Here is an 18,149-nt window from a genome sequence, read left to right as displayed (position 1 = left end):
CACAGGCACACATCCTCACAGTGGCCTTCTGAAGCTTCCATAAGATTATAGTGCAAACATTATCCCTGTTATTCTGTCAGCAATTGAATTGTCTTTAAAGATATTTTTTGGCAAGGAACGGTGAGTAATGTCTGTCATTTGGCCTGAGTCACTAGCATTTGATACTGAGCTGGGTAAACTATGCCGCTAATCAAATCAAACTAACCTCATTGGCAGGGGCTGTATCACTTATTTTGATTTTCGGATACTTTCCCAGCTACACCTCTTCATTCTCCTCTCTACGCTGATCTTGAGCATGTCTTAGGGGGATCTCCCTAATGCCCACTGCTCGTATATCTGGGGTCTCCTGAAAAACCCTCCTTCTGTATCAACAGATCCAGCAGCTCCTCCCCACTCAAGAGGTTTCGATTCTTATTGACTTCAATAACGGGGAAATCAGATTATGGCTAATTTGCTGTGTGCGTGGCTGCTGAGCTCCCGACTGACAGGCAAGGCCTAGCCACTTCTCTGAGACTGCCCTCCCCTCATCATTCTCCTCCTGGGCTTATTGGTTTTTATTCTTGGTGCAAAGTGAAGATTAAATGGTGTGTATGTAGGAGAGAGAGAGAGAGAGAGAGAGAGAGAGAGAGAGAGAGAGAGGAATCTCAACCATTTCATTAGGGCTACTTCATCTTGGACAAGAGTATGAATGAACCACCTGATGCTCGCTATAGTAACAAGACTTAAATGGCGAGTGTGTGTGTGCATGTGTGTTTGTGTGTTTGTCATTCTCATTTTCCTTCAACCCTCTCATTTTCTCTTGCAATTAAATTCTTCACCATTTCTTCAGATATATGACCATTATTATTACAGTAGTGCTACATTAATTAATTCTTTCATCCCTTGTCTGTAACCACTTATTCAGTTCAGGGTCGCGGTGGGTCCGGTGCCTACCCAGAATCACTGGGCACAATGCGGGAACACACACTGGAGGGTGTGCCAGGCCTTTACAGAGCCACACACAGACACACACACATTCACTCACACCTACCGACGCATGTTTTTGGACTGTGGGAGGAAGCCGGAGCACCCGGAGGAAACCCACGTGGACACAGGGAGAACACACCACACTCCTCACAGAAAGTCACCCGGAGGAAACCCACGTGGACACAGGGAGAACACACCACACTCCTCACAGAAAGTCACCTGGAGGAAACCCACGCGGACACAGGGAGAACACACCACACTCCTCACAGACAGTCACCCGGAGGAAACCCACGTGGACACAGGGAGAACACACCACACTTCTCACAGAAAGTCACCTGGAGGAAACCCACGTGGACACAGGGAGAACACACCACACTCCTCACAGAAAGTCACCTGGAGGAAACCCACGCAGACACAGGGAGAACACACCACACTCCTCACAGACAGTCACCCGGAGGAAACCCACGCAGACACAGGGAGAACACACCACACTCCTCACAGACAGTCACCCGGAGGAAACCCACGTGGACACGGAGAACACACCAAACTCCTCACAGACAGTCACCTGGAGGAAACCCATGCGGACACAGGGAGAACACACTAAACTCCTCACAGACAGTCACCCGGAGCGGGACTTGAACCCTCAACCTTCAGGTCCCTGGAGCTGTGTGACTGACCTTTCAGGAGAATTAAACAATATAACAGCTGTTGTTGTTACTGAATTTTACAAAAGGTCCCAACTTTTCTGGAAATGGGGTTTGTAAATTATTGGTTGAATTGTGCTTTAAGGCTCACCAGCGCTCTCAGAAAAATGGCAACATCAAAACATTGTACCTCTTTTTTATGTCTTTATAATATATATATATATATATATATATTTAACAAATTCTGAAATGACATTAGTCTATGCTATGAAAATATTGAATAAAATCAGATTAATAGAAATTACTTAAATTGACTTGTAGTATTAAATACATTGCTTTTTCTGACATTCACTCTTTTGTTTTTGACTGACGGTCATTTATGATGTAGCCATTTCATGTAAAGCTGTATAAATATCCGGTAGTGTGTTATGATTTTACTATGGTTATTTGCTATAGTTTACTTCAGTTGACAGGGCACTCACTTTACACACCATGAATACAATCACAGCATTCTGTGGTCACTTGTGTTTGTATTTTTTATTTATTCTTTTTCCCCTTTCTCTGTAAATCTCTGTTGTAGTACTATGTGAAAGAACACTACACCTTGCAGCACCATTGAATTTACCCACTGCTTAAATATTTGATTCATTTAGTTGGTGACCCCTATTCTCTGGGTCTTAACACGAGTCTTTCCCATTATATTGTGAGTTAAAACACTCATATTGCTGCTACGTAGTGTTTGTAGGGGTTTGTGTGGCATGTGGCCTGCAGTTATGTAATTGTGGGTGTGCCTTTGCATGGGGATGTTCTTTGTGCGGGGTTAAGAGCTCAATTCAGCTTCAGAGGGCTTTCTTGTGTGGTCGTGCTGGGGTGAATCTTTCTGTGTGTGTGCGTGTAAATGTTTGTGCATGTGTAAATGCATATGTGTGTGTGTGTGTGTGTGTGTGTGTGTGTGTGTGTTTGGAGGGGGTAGGTATTAGTCACACAGTGTGGGAAGCTCTAGGAGTAGGCGGGCATGGTGACATTAGCATGATTACCGTGCTCATTACCAGCCTAGCACTAAGACAAAGTCTCTCTCTCTCCCTCTCTCTCTCTCTCTCTCTAATACTGCTTTGATTTCACTCTCTATGCCACTCTCTCTCATAAGACAGTTCCCATTTTCACAGTTTTCTCTCTCATTCTGTTCCTCTTGATCTCTCTCACTCATCGTTAGTCTCTCTCTCTCTCTCTCTCTCTCTCTCTCTCTCTCTCTCTCTCTCTCGCTCTTCATATCTCCCTCCCTCTCTCAATCTCTAGCCCCCCTCTTTTTGCTGCATACGTCAGACCCTTTCCTTTGACTACAGACACAAAGGGCCTGCTCTCTCTCTCTCTCTCTCTCTCTCTCTCTCTCTCTCTCTCTCTCTCTCTCTTTCTCTCTCTCTCTCTCTCGCTTTCTCTCTCTCTCTCTCTCTCTCTCTCTCTCTCTCTCTCTCTCGCTCGCTCTCTCTCGCTTTCTCTCTCTCTCTCTCTCTCTCTCTCACTCTCTCTCTTGCTCTCTCTCTCTCTCTCGCTTTCTCTCTCTCTCTCTCTCACTCTCTCGCTTTCTCTCTCTCTCTCTCACTCTCTCTCTCTCTCTCTCTCTCTCTCTCTCTCTCTCTCTCTCTCTCTCTCCTGTCTTTCTCCTAATCTCTCCCTCTCTCCTGCCCCCCCACAGCTGCCCTGTGATGTGAGATGGGCGAGTGACGAATTGCGTGGCTTTGTCCCAGCCACCACTGGAGCAGCGATTGAGAGAAAAGTGAAGAGCATTCATTATGAAAGATCATAAGGTGCTTAAGTGACTAATGTTTAGCAGAATTGTGTTGGAAAAGAAGAGAGAGAGATATCCACAGGGTGGGTTAATGGCGTTATTATTACTATAATGCACACCTCATGAATTATTGTTTTCAGACACCCTGATGGCATAAGCGATTACCAGCCGAGGGAAAGTATTGTATCTCTTCTGGCTTCTCTGCTGCATTATGGAGCTGATGCAGTGGCTTAATTGCCGAGCTCAGGACTCTGGCCGTGTGCTGATGAGCACCCAGAGATTTAATGCCCTAAGTATCAATTCTTGTTGTCCTTTTGGCACTCTAGAAGTCTGCAGTTTTAAAAAGGTGTATAAATGACACATCACTCATTGCAGTACATCTCCATACACGTGCACTTACACATGGATATGTGTCCAAGAATTTGAAGATGCCTCTCAAAATGGTGAAATGATCTGAGGTGCACATAGGGACACAGACATTCAACAGCTTGTATTATTTCCACAGAGAGTAATAAAAAGGAAAATTACATTCCATGTAAATGGGAGATCATCATCCTCACTACATTCATTCATTCATTGTCTGTAACCGCTTATCCAGTTCAGGGTCGCGGTGGGTCCGGAACCTACCCAGAATCACTAGGCACAAGGCGGGATCACACCCTGGAGGGGGCGCCAGTCCTTTATAGGGTGACACACACTCACATTTTCACTCACACACTCACACCTATGGATACTTTTGAGTCGCTAATCCACCTACCAACGTGTGTTTTTGGACCGTGAGAGGAAACCGGAGCACCCGGAGGAAACCCACGAGGACACGGGGAGAACACACCACACTCCTCACAGACAGTCACCCGGAGCGGGAATCGAACCCACAACCTCCAGGTCCCTGGATCTGTGTGAATGTGTTTAAATGTAAGTAGAAACAAAATGCAATGGTGTGCGAATCGTCTAAAACCTATATTTAATTAAAAATAGTACAAAGACAACATTATAAATGTTGAAACTTAGAAAGCTTGAGTTTTGAATTTGATGCCAAGAACACATTCCAGAGGCATGTTTACCATTGTGTTCATCACCTCTTCTTTTAACAACACTCTGTAAGCATTTGGGAACTGAGAAAACCTGTTGCTGTAGTTTTGAAAGTGAAAGGTTTTCTGATTCTTGCTAGTTATATGACAGATTTGGGTTAGTTTCAGTCCCAGTGTGTGAATGAATGTGTGAGTGTGTGTTGCCCTGTGAAGGACTGGCGCCTCCTCCAGGGTGTGTTTCTGCCTTGCACCCAGTGATTCCGGGTAAGCTCCGGACCCACCGTGACTCTGAACTGGATAAGTGCTTACAGAGAATGAATGAATGAATGAATGAATGAATGCATTTGCTTGGTTTCCACATTTGAAATATGTTTTGTTCTATTTTTAATTGATTTAAAAGATTTTCCTATCATTGCATTGAGTTAATTTACATTTTGCTCAGCGTCCCAACTTGTTGGAAATAGGGTTATAATATTGCTTACAAATCTGTTTTAGGCCACAGTTTATGTCAAAAGTATAGTAAATACATGTGTCAAACCTTAGACTTCCTGCAAAGTGGCATTTTACATCATTTTGAACATCTGTTTCCCATCACCATTACAGTAAACAAATCTGACTCTCTCTTACACCAGAAAATGGAGCATCTCACATCTTAACCATTTAATTATGTGGAAATAACGAGCCCATAAGCCCTCCCCACTAAATGACATCTGTACATATACAAATACAAAAACATACATTCTCATGCAGGAACACAACACCATGTACACATTAAATAGGATTAATAGATGAAGTGAATAACATTGATTTTTTTTTACAGTGGCACCTGTCATGGGCTGAAATATTTAGGGTCAGTTTTTGACGTTGACGTTGGCAGCAGGAAAGACTCTTTAGGGAGATTCTGGTGTCTTTCACTATTTAATGTAGCCAACAACCGCCAACTACTACAGGAAAACTAATTTGACTGACACGCAAAATAACCAGTCACAAATCTGTTATTTTGGCATGATGTGTAGAAGGAGGAGGAAGCTAGTCAATCAGAATGCAACTGACATAATCCCAGCATGCAATGGCTAGCCCACCAAAAGTGGTGTAAGGAAGGCCCTGAGATCTTTGATACATCAGGGGTACGAAGGCTTATACCCATCTTACAGAAAAGCTACTGCACCATAAGCTGCAATACACTCTCTGTCCTGTCAACTCTCAGTCATATCCAGCATTACATTCTTTTGCTACATTTGTTTGTGCTAATGTATCTCTGATTAAGGTTGCAGTAGATTGTGCTAGATGGAATCAATAAATCTTAGGTACCCATGTCAACTATCTTGAGCCACTTTTGCTGTGTTCTAACGATTGCAGACCAGCGGAACCCCACAAGTCCTGCTCTTTTAGAGATGCCCTCACCGAAATATTATGAACATCACAATTGCATGCTGATCAAAGTTGCTCAGATCTTTACACTTGCCCGTTTTTCCTGCTTCCGACAGCGACTTCAAGAACGGAATGTTCATTTGCTGCGTAGTACATCCCACCTCTGGACGAGTGTCAAATATATAGAGATAATCAATGTTATTCACTTTACCTGTCAGTGGTTTTAATTTTGTGGCTGATTGGTGCATTCATGGTGCCCAGGGGCACAGACATACATTGAGTCATAAGCCATCACACACACACACACACACACACTCAAGCATGCACATCCTGGAGAGGATGATTAGGATTAGAGGTTAAAAACCCCAATTATGCACCTATGTGAAGTGCGTCAGAGACGCTTTGTGATGTGCAGCTGGCTTTGTGAACTCTCAACACAGCCCCACTCGCTCTTCACAAGCGTCACACACACAGACACACTTGCCAAGTGTCAAGGCTGAGCACGCACACACACACACACACATTCATGAACACAGAGCAGAGTAACAGTCCCTATGATAACTCCATCATTGTGACGAGGCCATAAAGTATTCATGAAATCATTCCTGCTATTCTTAGCCAACAACAATGTATGTCCTTCCTTGGCCATTTATCTGTCTCAATGCCGTTGTTATCCAAAGGGCAAAATGGACCTATGATAGCTATTATAATTTATTATTATTGTTATTATTTATTTAATTTTATTTATTTATTTTATTGTGTTGGGCTTATGACCTTCATTCAGACTCTTGAAAAATAGCTAGAGACATCTAGGGATGTTCATATATACATATATAATGTGTGTGTGTGTGTGTGTGTGTGTGTGTGTGTGTGTGTGTGTGTGTGTGTGTGTTTGTATTTAGTCATTTAAACAAACTTATTTTTACTTTTAATTTTTTCCCGCCTCTCACCTCTGTAGCTGATACACTTTTACAAATGTCCCACACACTACCCATGCCTTTATCATTTCAGTGTCACTGCTGTGCTGAGGATGTTCTACTACCTGCTCAGCAGTGATCAGCAGCTGTTCAATAATGAATGGCAGAGAAGGGGGTGATAAATTGTGCATGGCAGCAGATGGGCTACTGTCTGTAATTCTACACCTGTTTAGTGAAGCAGTAATGTGTTGGTGGAGCTCATAAAGGCTCTAGTGATTGGAAATTGGAAATATAAAGCTTTCATAATAAAAGGCTAGTGAGTGTAGTCTGACTCTTTAAAAAGGCCCCACGGACAGAGCCTTGTGCGCGCACTCTTAAAAGTGCTCCCTCTAGTGGAGTGCTGGGTGAGTACTCTGCTAATCACATCTGATTGCGTTCTCCTCAGTGATGCGTTTAGCAGAATGAACCAGGACTCAGCATTAACTGGACCATGTGTATAATGAATTTAAAAGATACACATTATTCAGCCCTCTTCCAGAACAAGCTTTGACTGACTTCTTCAGTTTATGGATCTGAGAAGAAAGGCATGCTCGTGTTATACATGTCCGATGTTTTCTAGATGTCCCATAAAGTTATACACAATGGACACAGATGTTCAGTTGACTAATCCCCTCATAAAAGCATGAAACAAAAGGGATGCTCTGGCACAGCTGTACAAAAGCCTAAAACAGAACAGCACTCTGTACCTCTGGGATGAACTGGAGCAGGTTTTGTAATTCAAAATTAATCATCAAATCATGACAGAAATGTTCCACCATCAAGAGCAATGCCTTCTCAGAAGAGTCGAGACTGGGACTGTTATTACAAGCGACCTGTTCATAACCTCAAGCCCAATGCAGGTGACACAGAATTGTGATTGTGTTTAAAAGATTGTGAGGGCAACCAAATATATATATATTTACTTTTTTTTATTAAAGGTGCATAAACAAGCCATATTACTAGAAGAACTACAGAACTGACACCAACAACAACCAGTACTAGAGAAGGGCAAGGAAAAAACACACACCTGAAATAATGAGGAAAAGCCACAGCTTCATTCCAGAAAAGGTTCTCTTTCTTAATGTTTTCCCTTTCTCTCCAGTTGTCTGTCCCTATTTTTCTGTCTTTAATTAATTTTTTTTTCTTGGATTTTTTTTTTTCCACTTTTTTTTTCTTTTTTGTAGTTCACCTGCTAATGACCATCATTGAGGCACTTAAGTTTTCCTACAAAACCCACCTTTGGTCGTATAAACTGTTTTTTTTTCCCACGAATGGTATATGGTTACAGGTCTTGTTTGGGTAAACAATTCGAAAACCAACCTAAACCTAATATCTAAGCACAGTGTTACTAAAGGTTTTGGCATTAAGGCCGGATCTCAAAGAACTAGACCAGAAATAAATAAACAAACAAATAAATAAAACTCTGAGTAAGACGCCATTTTGTCATACAGTAAAGCTAGGGTAGAATACTCCACAAATTCAAAGCTAAGACCTCACGAGGAATAGGAACTCCACAACTTATGAACAGTGACATAAGTTTATATTATATCTCAGAAAGCTCTACCTTGACGACAGGTTCAGACGTTGTATCGTATCTCCATATAATGGTCATTCGTGTCTGTGTATGTGCATCTGTGTTGGTGTGTGTGTGGTTGGCACAAATTCTGTGTACTGTACTGCGGTGTTTATTTGGAAAAATAGATGTGTTTCTGTTACTAACGTGTAAAAAAAATAGTATATTTGCACCTTGAGCTTTCCCGATAAACGGACACTTCCCTGCTAGTGTCCGTGAGAGGAAAGCTAGTGTTTTCCCTCTCAGGTCTCCGGCTGTGTAACACCGTCCCTTTGTTTCCTTTGAGGCTGAAATATGCATCATAAATGAAATCAAAATCTGAGCTGCGTATTACTCAGTCCATAAAGTTGACTCTGTGCATCACAGACACACAAAGGACACCTACACACTTCATTAACATCCTTCTTTCTCCTTCTCTCATGACAGTCAACGTGTACTTTTGCAAGTTCATTAGACTGTAGTATGACTCAGGTCCTCATATGGTGAAATTTGGCAGTAACGATATTCGGTGACGTTTGTCTGTTCTCTGACGCTGATGTGCACAAACGGTTTTTTGACATCGATTCCAAAAACATAAATCACATTCTGGACGCACAAACAAAAACATTTACAGCCACCGAGGATAAAAGGCCAAAGTGGAAGAGATACAGACATTTAACTTCATATAAATTTCACTCTGGTTTACATCTGAGATCGGTCATGCAGCTGGTAAGTATCAGCATGGAGCTGAGCCATGAGTCATAGACTACTTAGGCTTGTCTCTAAAATGAATGACAGGAATAAGTTGAATACATCCTTAACTCCCCCCCTAATCACATGTCATAATACGGTATAAAATCCTACAGACTCCTTAGTAGAATTGCGATTAAAACCCACACCTTGTAAAACGTTGTTTTTGCATTGTGGTTACTGGACGAAAAACTAATTTTGCTCTTGGCTTTCATACAGTTATTTAAAACATCCGACTGGTAATTTCAGACTACAAAATTTCGTGACAATTGGATGCAAATATAGTTTACACTCATGCACAGTTTTGGCACTGTAGTGCAGCAAGATATGCATAAAAATTGGCACATTCTTCAACTCGTTTTGATTTTTTGCAGTGCTATCCGATGCACTCTACAGTATTACGAGCAAGATATCACAATAAACTTGCTAAAATACTCACGATGGTCCCCTGTAAGACAATAATAAATCTGGCCGGATTATCAATTCTAAACGTAGTGTATATCTTACATTGTATATCTTACACAATACTGTCATTAAATACCATACTTTTCCCCACATATCCCCAGTCTGTCCCTCCTTACAGTTTTACTTTTTTTTTTCATCCCTACATTTATGTTTCTAGAAACTTCTTTTCAAAGTGCCTGACACATTCCTTACTGGTAGCTATAGGTTCTACTAGTGCAATAGCCTTTGACTTAGTTGTATTCAATTTCCACTGATCGCTGACTGTGCTGATCCCAGCGACGGCTGACGGTGAATCCAGGAGCTGATATGTTCATCCTAGATCTTACAAAGTGAGTCCGCTGGCTGCCGAAAACACTGTCAGTCCCTGATTTACATACATGGTATTTCCTTTTTCTTAGTTGAAAGCACTCAAATTGGGTTTTTTTTGTTCAATTAAGTGCTGGGACTTTCTCTCATGCTGAGATTTGATTATTTGTGGAGGCAGTTTTTTGAGTTGCAGGAGGATACAGTTCTGCTCAGCAGCAGGTTCCCATTTGTGGATTATGCTCAGTGCTAAACCAGTCCAGTCTGCATATGTATGTGTAGGGGATAAGGGTGATATATAAGTGGGGACTGTCCGTTGGCAATGTAGTAATTGCTGAAGTTGTGGTCGGCCATGTATGGAGCAGGCTGGTAGTAGCATGTGACGTTGTTTGTGTTGGGGATAATGTTTTGCTCCCCCAGGACCTTAAGAGCTAGGATGGTAATCATGTTGAGAGTCTGACGGCGTTCATGGCCCATCAGGCACACGGTGCTCTCATTGACCACCCGCCGCAGCGTCATCAAGTAATCGTACTTGCTCTTCTCCTCGCCAATGAAGTGGTTGCGCAGATAAGACTCGATCTTCCTCTGCTGCTCGTTCACGTCTGGGAAGTCGATAAAGAAGCGAGAGCACATGTAACGTTCTAGGGTTTTGATTTCGGTCTCGCTGGCAGGCTTGAAGTCCCGAACCAGCAGATTGCTGTACTTGAGCAAGCCACCTCCTCGGATCTCCTCGGGATTGCGTGTTGCAATTAACCTGTAGCGCAAGTGGTCCATGGCTTGCTCGAAATCTCCATACATACTTTCGGCCACAACTATGACAGAAGGCACCTCTCTAGGAGGTGGAGGAGGCTCTTTAGCCTCTGACTCAGGTGGATGGGAACTCTGTGTAGTCTGTACAGTGATCCCTACCTTGGATGTAATAGATGATTGTTGACTATTAGATGGTGATGTGGAAGAACTGTTAGGTGCTTTAGCTTGGGGTGATTCTACAGAAGCTCCCATAGTCTGTGCAAATACTTCAGGTGCTTCTAAGGTTTGAAGGGATTCTACAGAAGACATGGATCCCTCCGATGACAGCATGGAAGATTCCAAAACAGTTGATGGCCATACAGAACAGCCTTGGTTTTCTGATGACGTTATGGGAGGTTCTAGAAGACATGACGATATTTCTGGTGGTTTTGGAAAATCTATCGATAGCACGGCAGAGTCTTGAGTCTCTGGTAATAATATGGGTGGCTCTAGAATGTGTGGTATTAAGACTGAACTTTCTACAGCTTGAGTACATAGTACAGAAGGTTCCTGAGGCTGTACATACGGTATAGTTGGTTCACAAACTTGTGTTGAAATAACAGGAAGCCCCAAGCCCTGGGGAGGGGTTTCTAACTCCTCTGAATCAATAACAAGATTTGTAGATAGGGTTGGCACGGACATAGAGGAAGAATCTACTGTCGGAGCGACAGTTTCTGGGGACTGCTCTTGAGCACACTCAGCAGTTTTAGCAGCAAGCTCAGTCTCTTCTTTATGGGCAAAGTCTGGACTGAGGGCAGGGCTATCATCTACCTGAACTAACGGCTGGGAATTGACCTGAATGATTGGTTTTACTGGCTGAGAGTAAGTTTTTGTCACTTTCTCAACACAAGGCTGGATCTTTATGTTTTGGTCCTGGGGGGCACTAAAGGGTTCAGACAAAGGGCTTACAATTGTAGTTTCGCCAGTCTCTGGCTCTGAAGACTCTACTTGATTTTGAATGCTTTTTTCTAGGGACAAACATACAGGAAGTGTCTCCTCAGAGTGTTGGCCATTCTCCACGCTGGCAACACTAGAAGCTGGGGTAGATAAGTCAGCTGTTTGAAACAGAGAGTCTTTGTCAACTGAGGCACTAGGTAATGAGTCAAAGCAGTTTGTGGTAAGACCTGGCAATTCAACTTGCATAGGTATTGATTCTTTTGGGTCGCTTCCACTGATAAGAAGAGACTTGTTAGGTGAATGGCTAACAGGCTGACAAGGTTTAACTCTTGAATCTTTTGACGCTGATTTTTCTGTGAGCTGTGGAACACACGTAACCTTTCTAGACATTTTCCTGGGGGGTTTCGGTGAGGAATGTTTAAGGACAACCATTTGCGAACTTCGGCTGTTTTTCTTAGCTGGGGGTGGTAAAGGGTATTCATTGTTTGAGTATTCTGTTGCTTGTGTGAGGAAGGTGATAGCAGGGGGCTGGAATGTACATTGTTCAGTGAGAGTTATAGGTTCAGGGGGGTTTTCTGCAGTCTTCATTGACTCACATATTGCATCTGTGTGCTCCATTTCAGGTGAAGATTCAACATCGGGGGGCACTAAAGGATTTGGGCAAAGGGCTGTCTCTGGAGCTAATGCATTTTCAATGTCCTTAGACCCCTCCATAAGAACATCGGTTTGGGAAGCTGAGAGCTGTATGGCGCTCTCATCACTGTTGCTCTTTATTATAACTTCTTGGTCAGTTTCAATTTCTAATTTCTCAGTGTTTTCTCCATTTGAGTGAACCTCTATGGTTTCATCTTTGCTTTCCGAAGTTGTTTGTTGATTCTCGTCTATTTCCTTCATAATCACTGAATCAGATTGTTCTAATTCTTTTTCTATGTCTTCACTCATGGTTATGGATTCATCTAGTTCTTGGTTTTCCTGCTTATAAATGATTTCAAGACTCATTTCTTCAGTGGAAGGCTTGCATTGGTCCTCCATCGCGACCGTTTCACTGTGGCACTCACAGTCATGCAAACTGTCCTTAGTCTCACCTGCCATAATAATATCGGATTCACTGTGACTCTCTGTAGTGGTTTGCGAGTTTAATAAACCTGACTGAGCGTCAGAAGGATCCTGTTCCTTCTCCTTGCGTAATGCAGCCTCCCGTCTCTCCGCCTCAAGGTAGGTCTCCAGCATTGTATCCAGGATGATTTGGAATGAGTCCACACTGAATTCAAACTGCCGCCGCAGAGAGCTGACGAATTTAAGCTCCACGTTTTTCCCACTGTTGTTGGACAGGGAGATCAGGCTCCAGCGGTCATGCTCATTGAAGACCTTCACCATTTTCTGCACATAAGCTTCTTTCATAGTGAGGGCTGTGATTTTGTCCTTGTTGACGCCCCGCGGCAGAAAGTCCAGAAGGCAGCCCAGAACCACCTCCTTTATGATCTGGAAGTCTTCCTGCTTAGGAAGCTCCACGCCAAAGATAATGTCTAAGTCCTTGTAGCTAGTGCCGTTCTCTTTGACTAGCACATGACTCGCCGTGGAGCCGTTGAGGCGGACGTCCCTCACCTTGATGCTTTTGGAAATCAGCCGTTCTCGGACCACATGGATGATGTCCTTGGGCTTGATCTCCAGCGTGGGGAAGTTGCCCCTTCCGTGAATGGGAATGACCTCAGTTAGAACCTGATCCAAAGTCTCCACTTGCTCCTGCGTCAGATTGTGGAATCGCCGGTCATCCTTCAGCTCCGTCATGTTCTGCAGGACTGTGGTAAACATAGAGACAGAGGGGAAAGGTGGGAAAATGAGAAGGAAGCATAGGGAAACAAGACAGAAGGAGCAAAAAAGAGTTGATGATAATGCACAGCAGACGGTTGCTAAGAGGCTCTTGAGAGCTGGAAAAGGCTTTCAATGTGCAAATAAAACCGCGTGCTATACAGTTCTCCTGAAGTGCAATATGCTACCCAATTTCACATGACAGCTGGTTCACCCAACATTCATGCGTTCTTTCTTTCCCCGTTGTGTAGAAGAGAATTTTCACTTCCAAGTCTTTCTGTATGAAAGCAGAAGCTTTGACTTTTTGACAGAAACTTTATCGGCTGTACATTAAGTGTCTCGTGTGTTTTTTTGTTTGTTTGTTTGTTTGTTTGTTTTGTTTTATGTGATACCACAGCTTCTTTATTTTCCTTAGTGCCGATGACTCAAAATATCATAAAACGTAAACAGAATTCATGGGCATATGATGTGAGAATTTATGCCATGTGCCTTTTTCACAGTTTTGATGACGGTTTGAAAAATTCAAACGCCATTGGCCTGGACATAAAGGAAGACAATAATATTTGTAGTTGTTGTTTTTAAAAAGATGCTTTCTCCTTCCCCAAGGAGCTAAGAATGTGCATCCCTCTTTGTCACAAAGTATCTTCACTAGATGACTCATTCTGTGAGGTAAAGGACTGTATCACGTTTCACAGCCTTTGGGCGTGGGTCCTTCACAAGATTTGGGGTAAAATAAAAATAAAAAAAGCAAGCTTTGGGGAATTTAACATCATGAATAAAATTTACTCAAGACTTGATCAATTTCATGGCACGCATGAGAAAATCAGATCAGTGCTGGGTTTCTTTCAGAGGCTCCATGGTTGGAAATATGAGCACTTGCATAAAATTAAACAAATTATTATTTCTCATGAGCTCTTAAATGGATTCTACACCTTGAAAGAAAGGAAAAATAAGTCTGCAATATTAGATCCGTCAGTCTCTGCCAGACTGGGGCTATTGATTGCCTTTCTACCAGAGCTAAGAGGGTTAATCTGAATGACTCACTGGCAGCGGAATGCATTAATCATCTGAGCGTCATTAATTAAAAAATATATGTATAATTATGAATGGCAGAATGCGTGGAAAAGAGAAGGAAAACACATGCCATGTGTCTTAGCTTGTGTGTGTGTGTGTGTGTGTGTGTGTGCGTGCGTGCGTGCGTGCGTGCGTGCGTGCGCGTGCGTGCGTGCGTGTGTGTGTGTGTGTGTGTGTGCGTGCGTGTGCGTGTGTGTGTGTGTGTGTGTGTGTGTGTGTGTGTGTGTGTGCGTGTGTGTGCGTGTGTGCATGCATTCCTCTCTTTATGTTCCTGCTTGTGTGGGAGCACAGATACAGATATGCTTACAAACATAATGATTTTTCAGTGTTCTCCAATAGGGCGAAAATGAAAGAACAAACTATATCACTCACTCACTCACTCACTCGATAGATAGATAGATAGATAGATAGATAGATAGATAGATAGATAGATAGATAGATAGATAGATAGATAGATAGATAGATAACACATAGACAATCTTTCATTTCACTTGTGAACAAATTATTTACAGTTGTGTAAATATTGTGCTGATGCTAAATTAATGTTGATTTAAATCCTGAAACCACAATTATACAGTAATCTCTAAGTCATGGCGAGTGTAAACATCTGTTCCCAACCAAAACCAAGCTTCTGAAGAGCAAATTGAAAGCTTCCATTAACCACATTGTTTACAAACAAGTGAAGTCTGTGTTCCTTAGGTTTACAAAATGGTTTAAGCGTCCTATAGCTTTCAAACCCCGTCTAGCAGTTAGACTGATTAATGCTGATGTTTGTTTAATGTGTATTATTCATATATATATATATATATATATATATATATATATATATATATATATATATATATATATATATATTTTTTTTTTTTTTTTTTAATAACATGATAATAAGGTTTAGGTTAGCTTAGTATGGGACAGTATGGGGCACATCATCCTAAGCTGTCCTATACATTTTAATTAGCCTTTTAATATAGCCACAATTTTACTGTGTCTCTTTATGGAGATAATTTATTCTCAGTTCCATTACAATATGTGACGAAGGTGGGTTATCTATTTTAAAGACATGTTGCTTTGATGCCCACGTTGCCTTCCTTGCAAATTTGCCACAGTGGGGGTGGTTGTTTTCCAGCTGTTCAACTGAATCATGAGATAATCTGCTCCAGCAAACAATAATGAAGTCAATGGGAAGTTGTTGTTGTCCCCCGCCCCTCCCACCCCACCACCAACCCCCAGCCCCGCCACCAACCCCCAACCCCACCACCAAGGGTCTGTGCATGGCTTTCCATTGGCTTCTTTAAAGTATCCAGAAGAAATACTGAAATTTAGGAATGATGGATAAGAAAAAAAAAGCATGGGGGTGGTCTTGTCTTGGGGAAAGTGGTGTATTGTTAGAATATATATGTGAAAACAATCAAAAGTAAAAGAGCTATAGAGTGTACGGGCGTCCCACACTCGGATCAGGAATGCCTGTCAATCTCTGCTTTTAGAGATTCTTGTGGACTTCTGCTTTTGCGTGTAATGTACAAAAAAAATGACAAGAGGTTAACTGTGAGGACTTTGTGGATGGATGCGGCAGGAGGATTTTTGTTTTTCTTCTACACCCCTTTGCCCCCCTGTCTCCTCCCCCTCCCCCTCTTGCTCTCTCCCGCAAACAAGCCGGTGTGAGTCATAGCTTGGAAGAAAAAACTGCACCCAGATGCGCTTTCCCACCTGACTCCAGTCCAATTCCTTTCTCCTTTTACAAAAGCAAAACAATCGGGACAACACAAGATAACTCCGTTCATCTTTTCTGGATGTGCGCATCACTTTTTTTTTTTTAACTCTGGAAAATCCGCACGTGCGCAAAACTTCTGATGCCTTTCGGCACTTTCAGAGCAGTCTCTGTTTCATTCATTCATCCCTACGTACATTCATTCACGCATTCATTTATTCAATCCTACTGTATGTTTCCCATTGCCGATGGCTAAAGCGAGCAGGCCAACAAGTCCAACTTATCAGAAAGCTACTCGAGCTTTAGCTGTGTAGATAAGTGGAACTGTTTATGACGTTCCGAATGCTTAACGTTCTCAGCGTATCACTATCTGCTATGTTTTGTTTGTTATTAGCGACATCAAATGGAGCCAGAAGGCACGAAGGCTGCTTAACAGCTACACTGACGCGGTCACGATTCAGTGCACCTCGACGCAAATTCGTCACTTGGTTCCCTTTTTTTTTTTTTAAATCTCAATTAATTTTTATACTATTATGTACTGATTTGTAACTTCGCTGACGATCATAAACAAACTCGCGTGCGTAGCTTTCAAGAATCTGTTACACTCGAGGCAACTCTTAAGTTCGTTCCTAAAATTAATTAAATAAATACATACATATAATTCTGGATTTAAATAACAAAATAACAGCAACAAGGAGAAATCTGACAGCGATTGGCAACTCCTCAACTCACCTCAGATCTCGATTTGGGGAAATGGAACCACGTTGTGGTGAATTCCAGGAGGGTTAAAATCCACAACAATCCAGCAGTGTAGTTGTGGTAGTTTTAGTAACTGTAGTTGTAGTTGTTGGTGGGTAGTTGTTGTTTGGGGCGTCAGTGGTTCGGTGAAATCATAGGCGCGCTACTCCGGCGGTTGCTGTCCAAGCTGAGCGTGGTGCTGAAACCAAACTCTTAAATATTCTCGCCCTGTTTTCTCCCTCCGAGCCTCAAGCGTAGAGCAGTTTCCATGGCGACGTGGCGTCACGCTCTCTCTCCCGCTCTCTCTCTCTTTCTCTCTGTATCTCTCCCTCTTTTAAGGGAGTCCGCGCGCCCAGCCCAGTCACAACAGTGCCACATATCGAGAGAGTGAGGGCCGAGAGTTAACAGGTGTCAAGTGTGCGAGCGGCCAGGCATTTTGGCAAGCCACGACCACCCATACGACCCCGCACACAAACAGCCCGATGTGTTAGTGAAGTAAACAGAGCCATTCAATAAGTGTGACACATCTGAAAAAGCTTGGAGAAAACCTACAGAGGCATTCTACTGAGTGGATGATGGCAATAATAACCTAATAAAAAAATAATTCCGAGAAAAATCAGTCTGAGTGCAATAGGTTTAGACCTGCATCATTCCATCTATATTTGTATTAGCCCAAGGCTTTTAGCCAGGAATGTGTGGCCATAGAGTTATATTTGTTATAAAAGTAAGCTACTAGTGCTGTAATATATCTATTAGTGGTCTTATAGGCATTTTCACAAATGCTTTTAAGACCTAGCCTAATTGGGGGTCATTATAACGCTATTACTCAGTCAGGCTTGTTTTATATCTGACTTATGAACGCAAACTGCGTTGTTTAAACCTTCACCTGCAACCACTGGCAAATCTGGCATTCACATTTATGTGGACTGGGTTTTTTTGCAGCAGTGCATTCCTGCATTTTCAGCACGAGATTCTTGACAGTTTCAGCTCTACATAAGGCCACACAGAAATGTGGAGATGTGAGATTGGAGGTACTTTAAGTGGACGTTGTTTAAGAATGTAATAATAATAATAATAATAATAATAGAATACATCTGGGCTTTGTGAGTCTGTGGAGGATGGATGCTGTCTCTCGCTGCAGCGCAGTAGCCGCTGAATATTGTATCAGGCAGCGAGTGACTCATCTCTCTCTCTCGTTCCCGTGATGTAGAGACGCAAAACCCAATCATCAATCAAGCCCTCCCCCTCCCCCCTCCCTCCCCCGCCCACGTCAGTGGCGGCTCTCCGCAGTGAAAGTCCAGAACCAACTA

At 42.6% G+C, this 18,149-nt stretch overlaps 1 protein-coding gene across 1 annotated transcript; it reads right to left on the bottom strand.

Annotated features, from left to right (window-relative positions):
• Positions 1 to 7,700: 7,700 nt before the first annotated feature.
• On the bottom strand, positions 7,701 to 16,981 carry LOC136673672 (terminal nucleotidyltransferase 5C-like). The gene is made up of 3 exons (XM_066649289.1): positions 16,834 to 16,981; positions 12,720 to 13,309; positions 7,701 to 10,706 (listed from the first exon to the last, which is right to left on the bottom strand). The coding sequence occupies exons 2-3, from the start codon at positions 13,296 to 13,298 to the stop codon at positions 10,074 to 10,076; spliced, it is 1,212 nt and encodes a 403-aa protein (XP_066505386.1). The 5' UTR covers positions 13,299 to 13,309; positions 16,834 to 16,981; the 3' UTR covers positions 7,701 to 10,073.
• Between the last annotated feature and the right edge of the window lie 1,168 nt (positions 16,982 to 18,149).

Source organism: Hoplias malabaricus, chromosome 17 (genome assembly GCF_029633855.1).
Source record: "Hoplias malabaricus isolate fHopMal1 chromosome 17, fHopMal1.hap1, whole genome shotgun sequence".
Taxonomy (NCBI): domain Eukaryota; kingdom Metazoa; phylum Chordata; class Actinopteri; order Characiformes; family Erythrinidae; genus Hoplias; species Hoplias malabaricus.
The sequence above is the reverse complement of the archived record's forward strand: the minus strand, read 5'-3'. Positions and strand labels throughout refer to the sequence as shown.

Coding starts and splice junctions, on each gene's coding strand:
- LOC136673672 (XM_066649289.1), bottom strand. CDS start 13,298: ATGACGGAGCTGAAGGATGACCGGCGATTCCACAATCTGACGCAGGAG. Junction 10,707..12,719: donor TGCTGGAGACCTACCTTGAG/GCGGAGAGACGG, acceptor CAGACTACACAG/AGTTCCCATCCACCTGAGTC.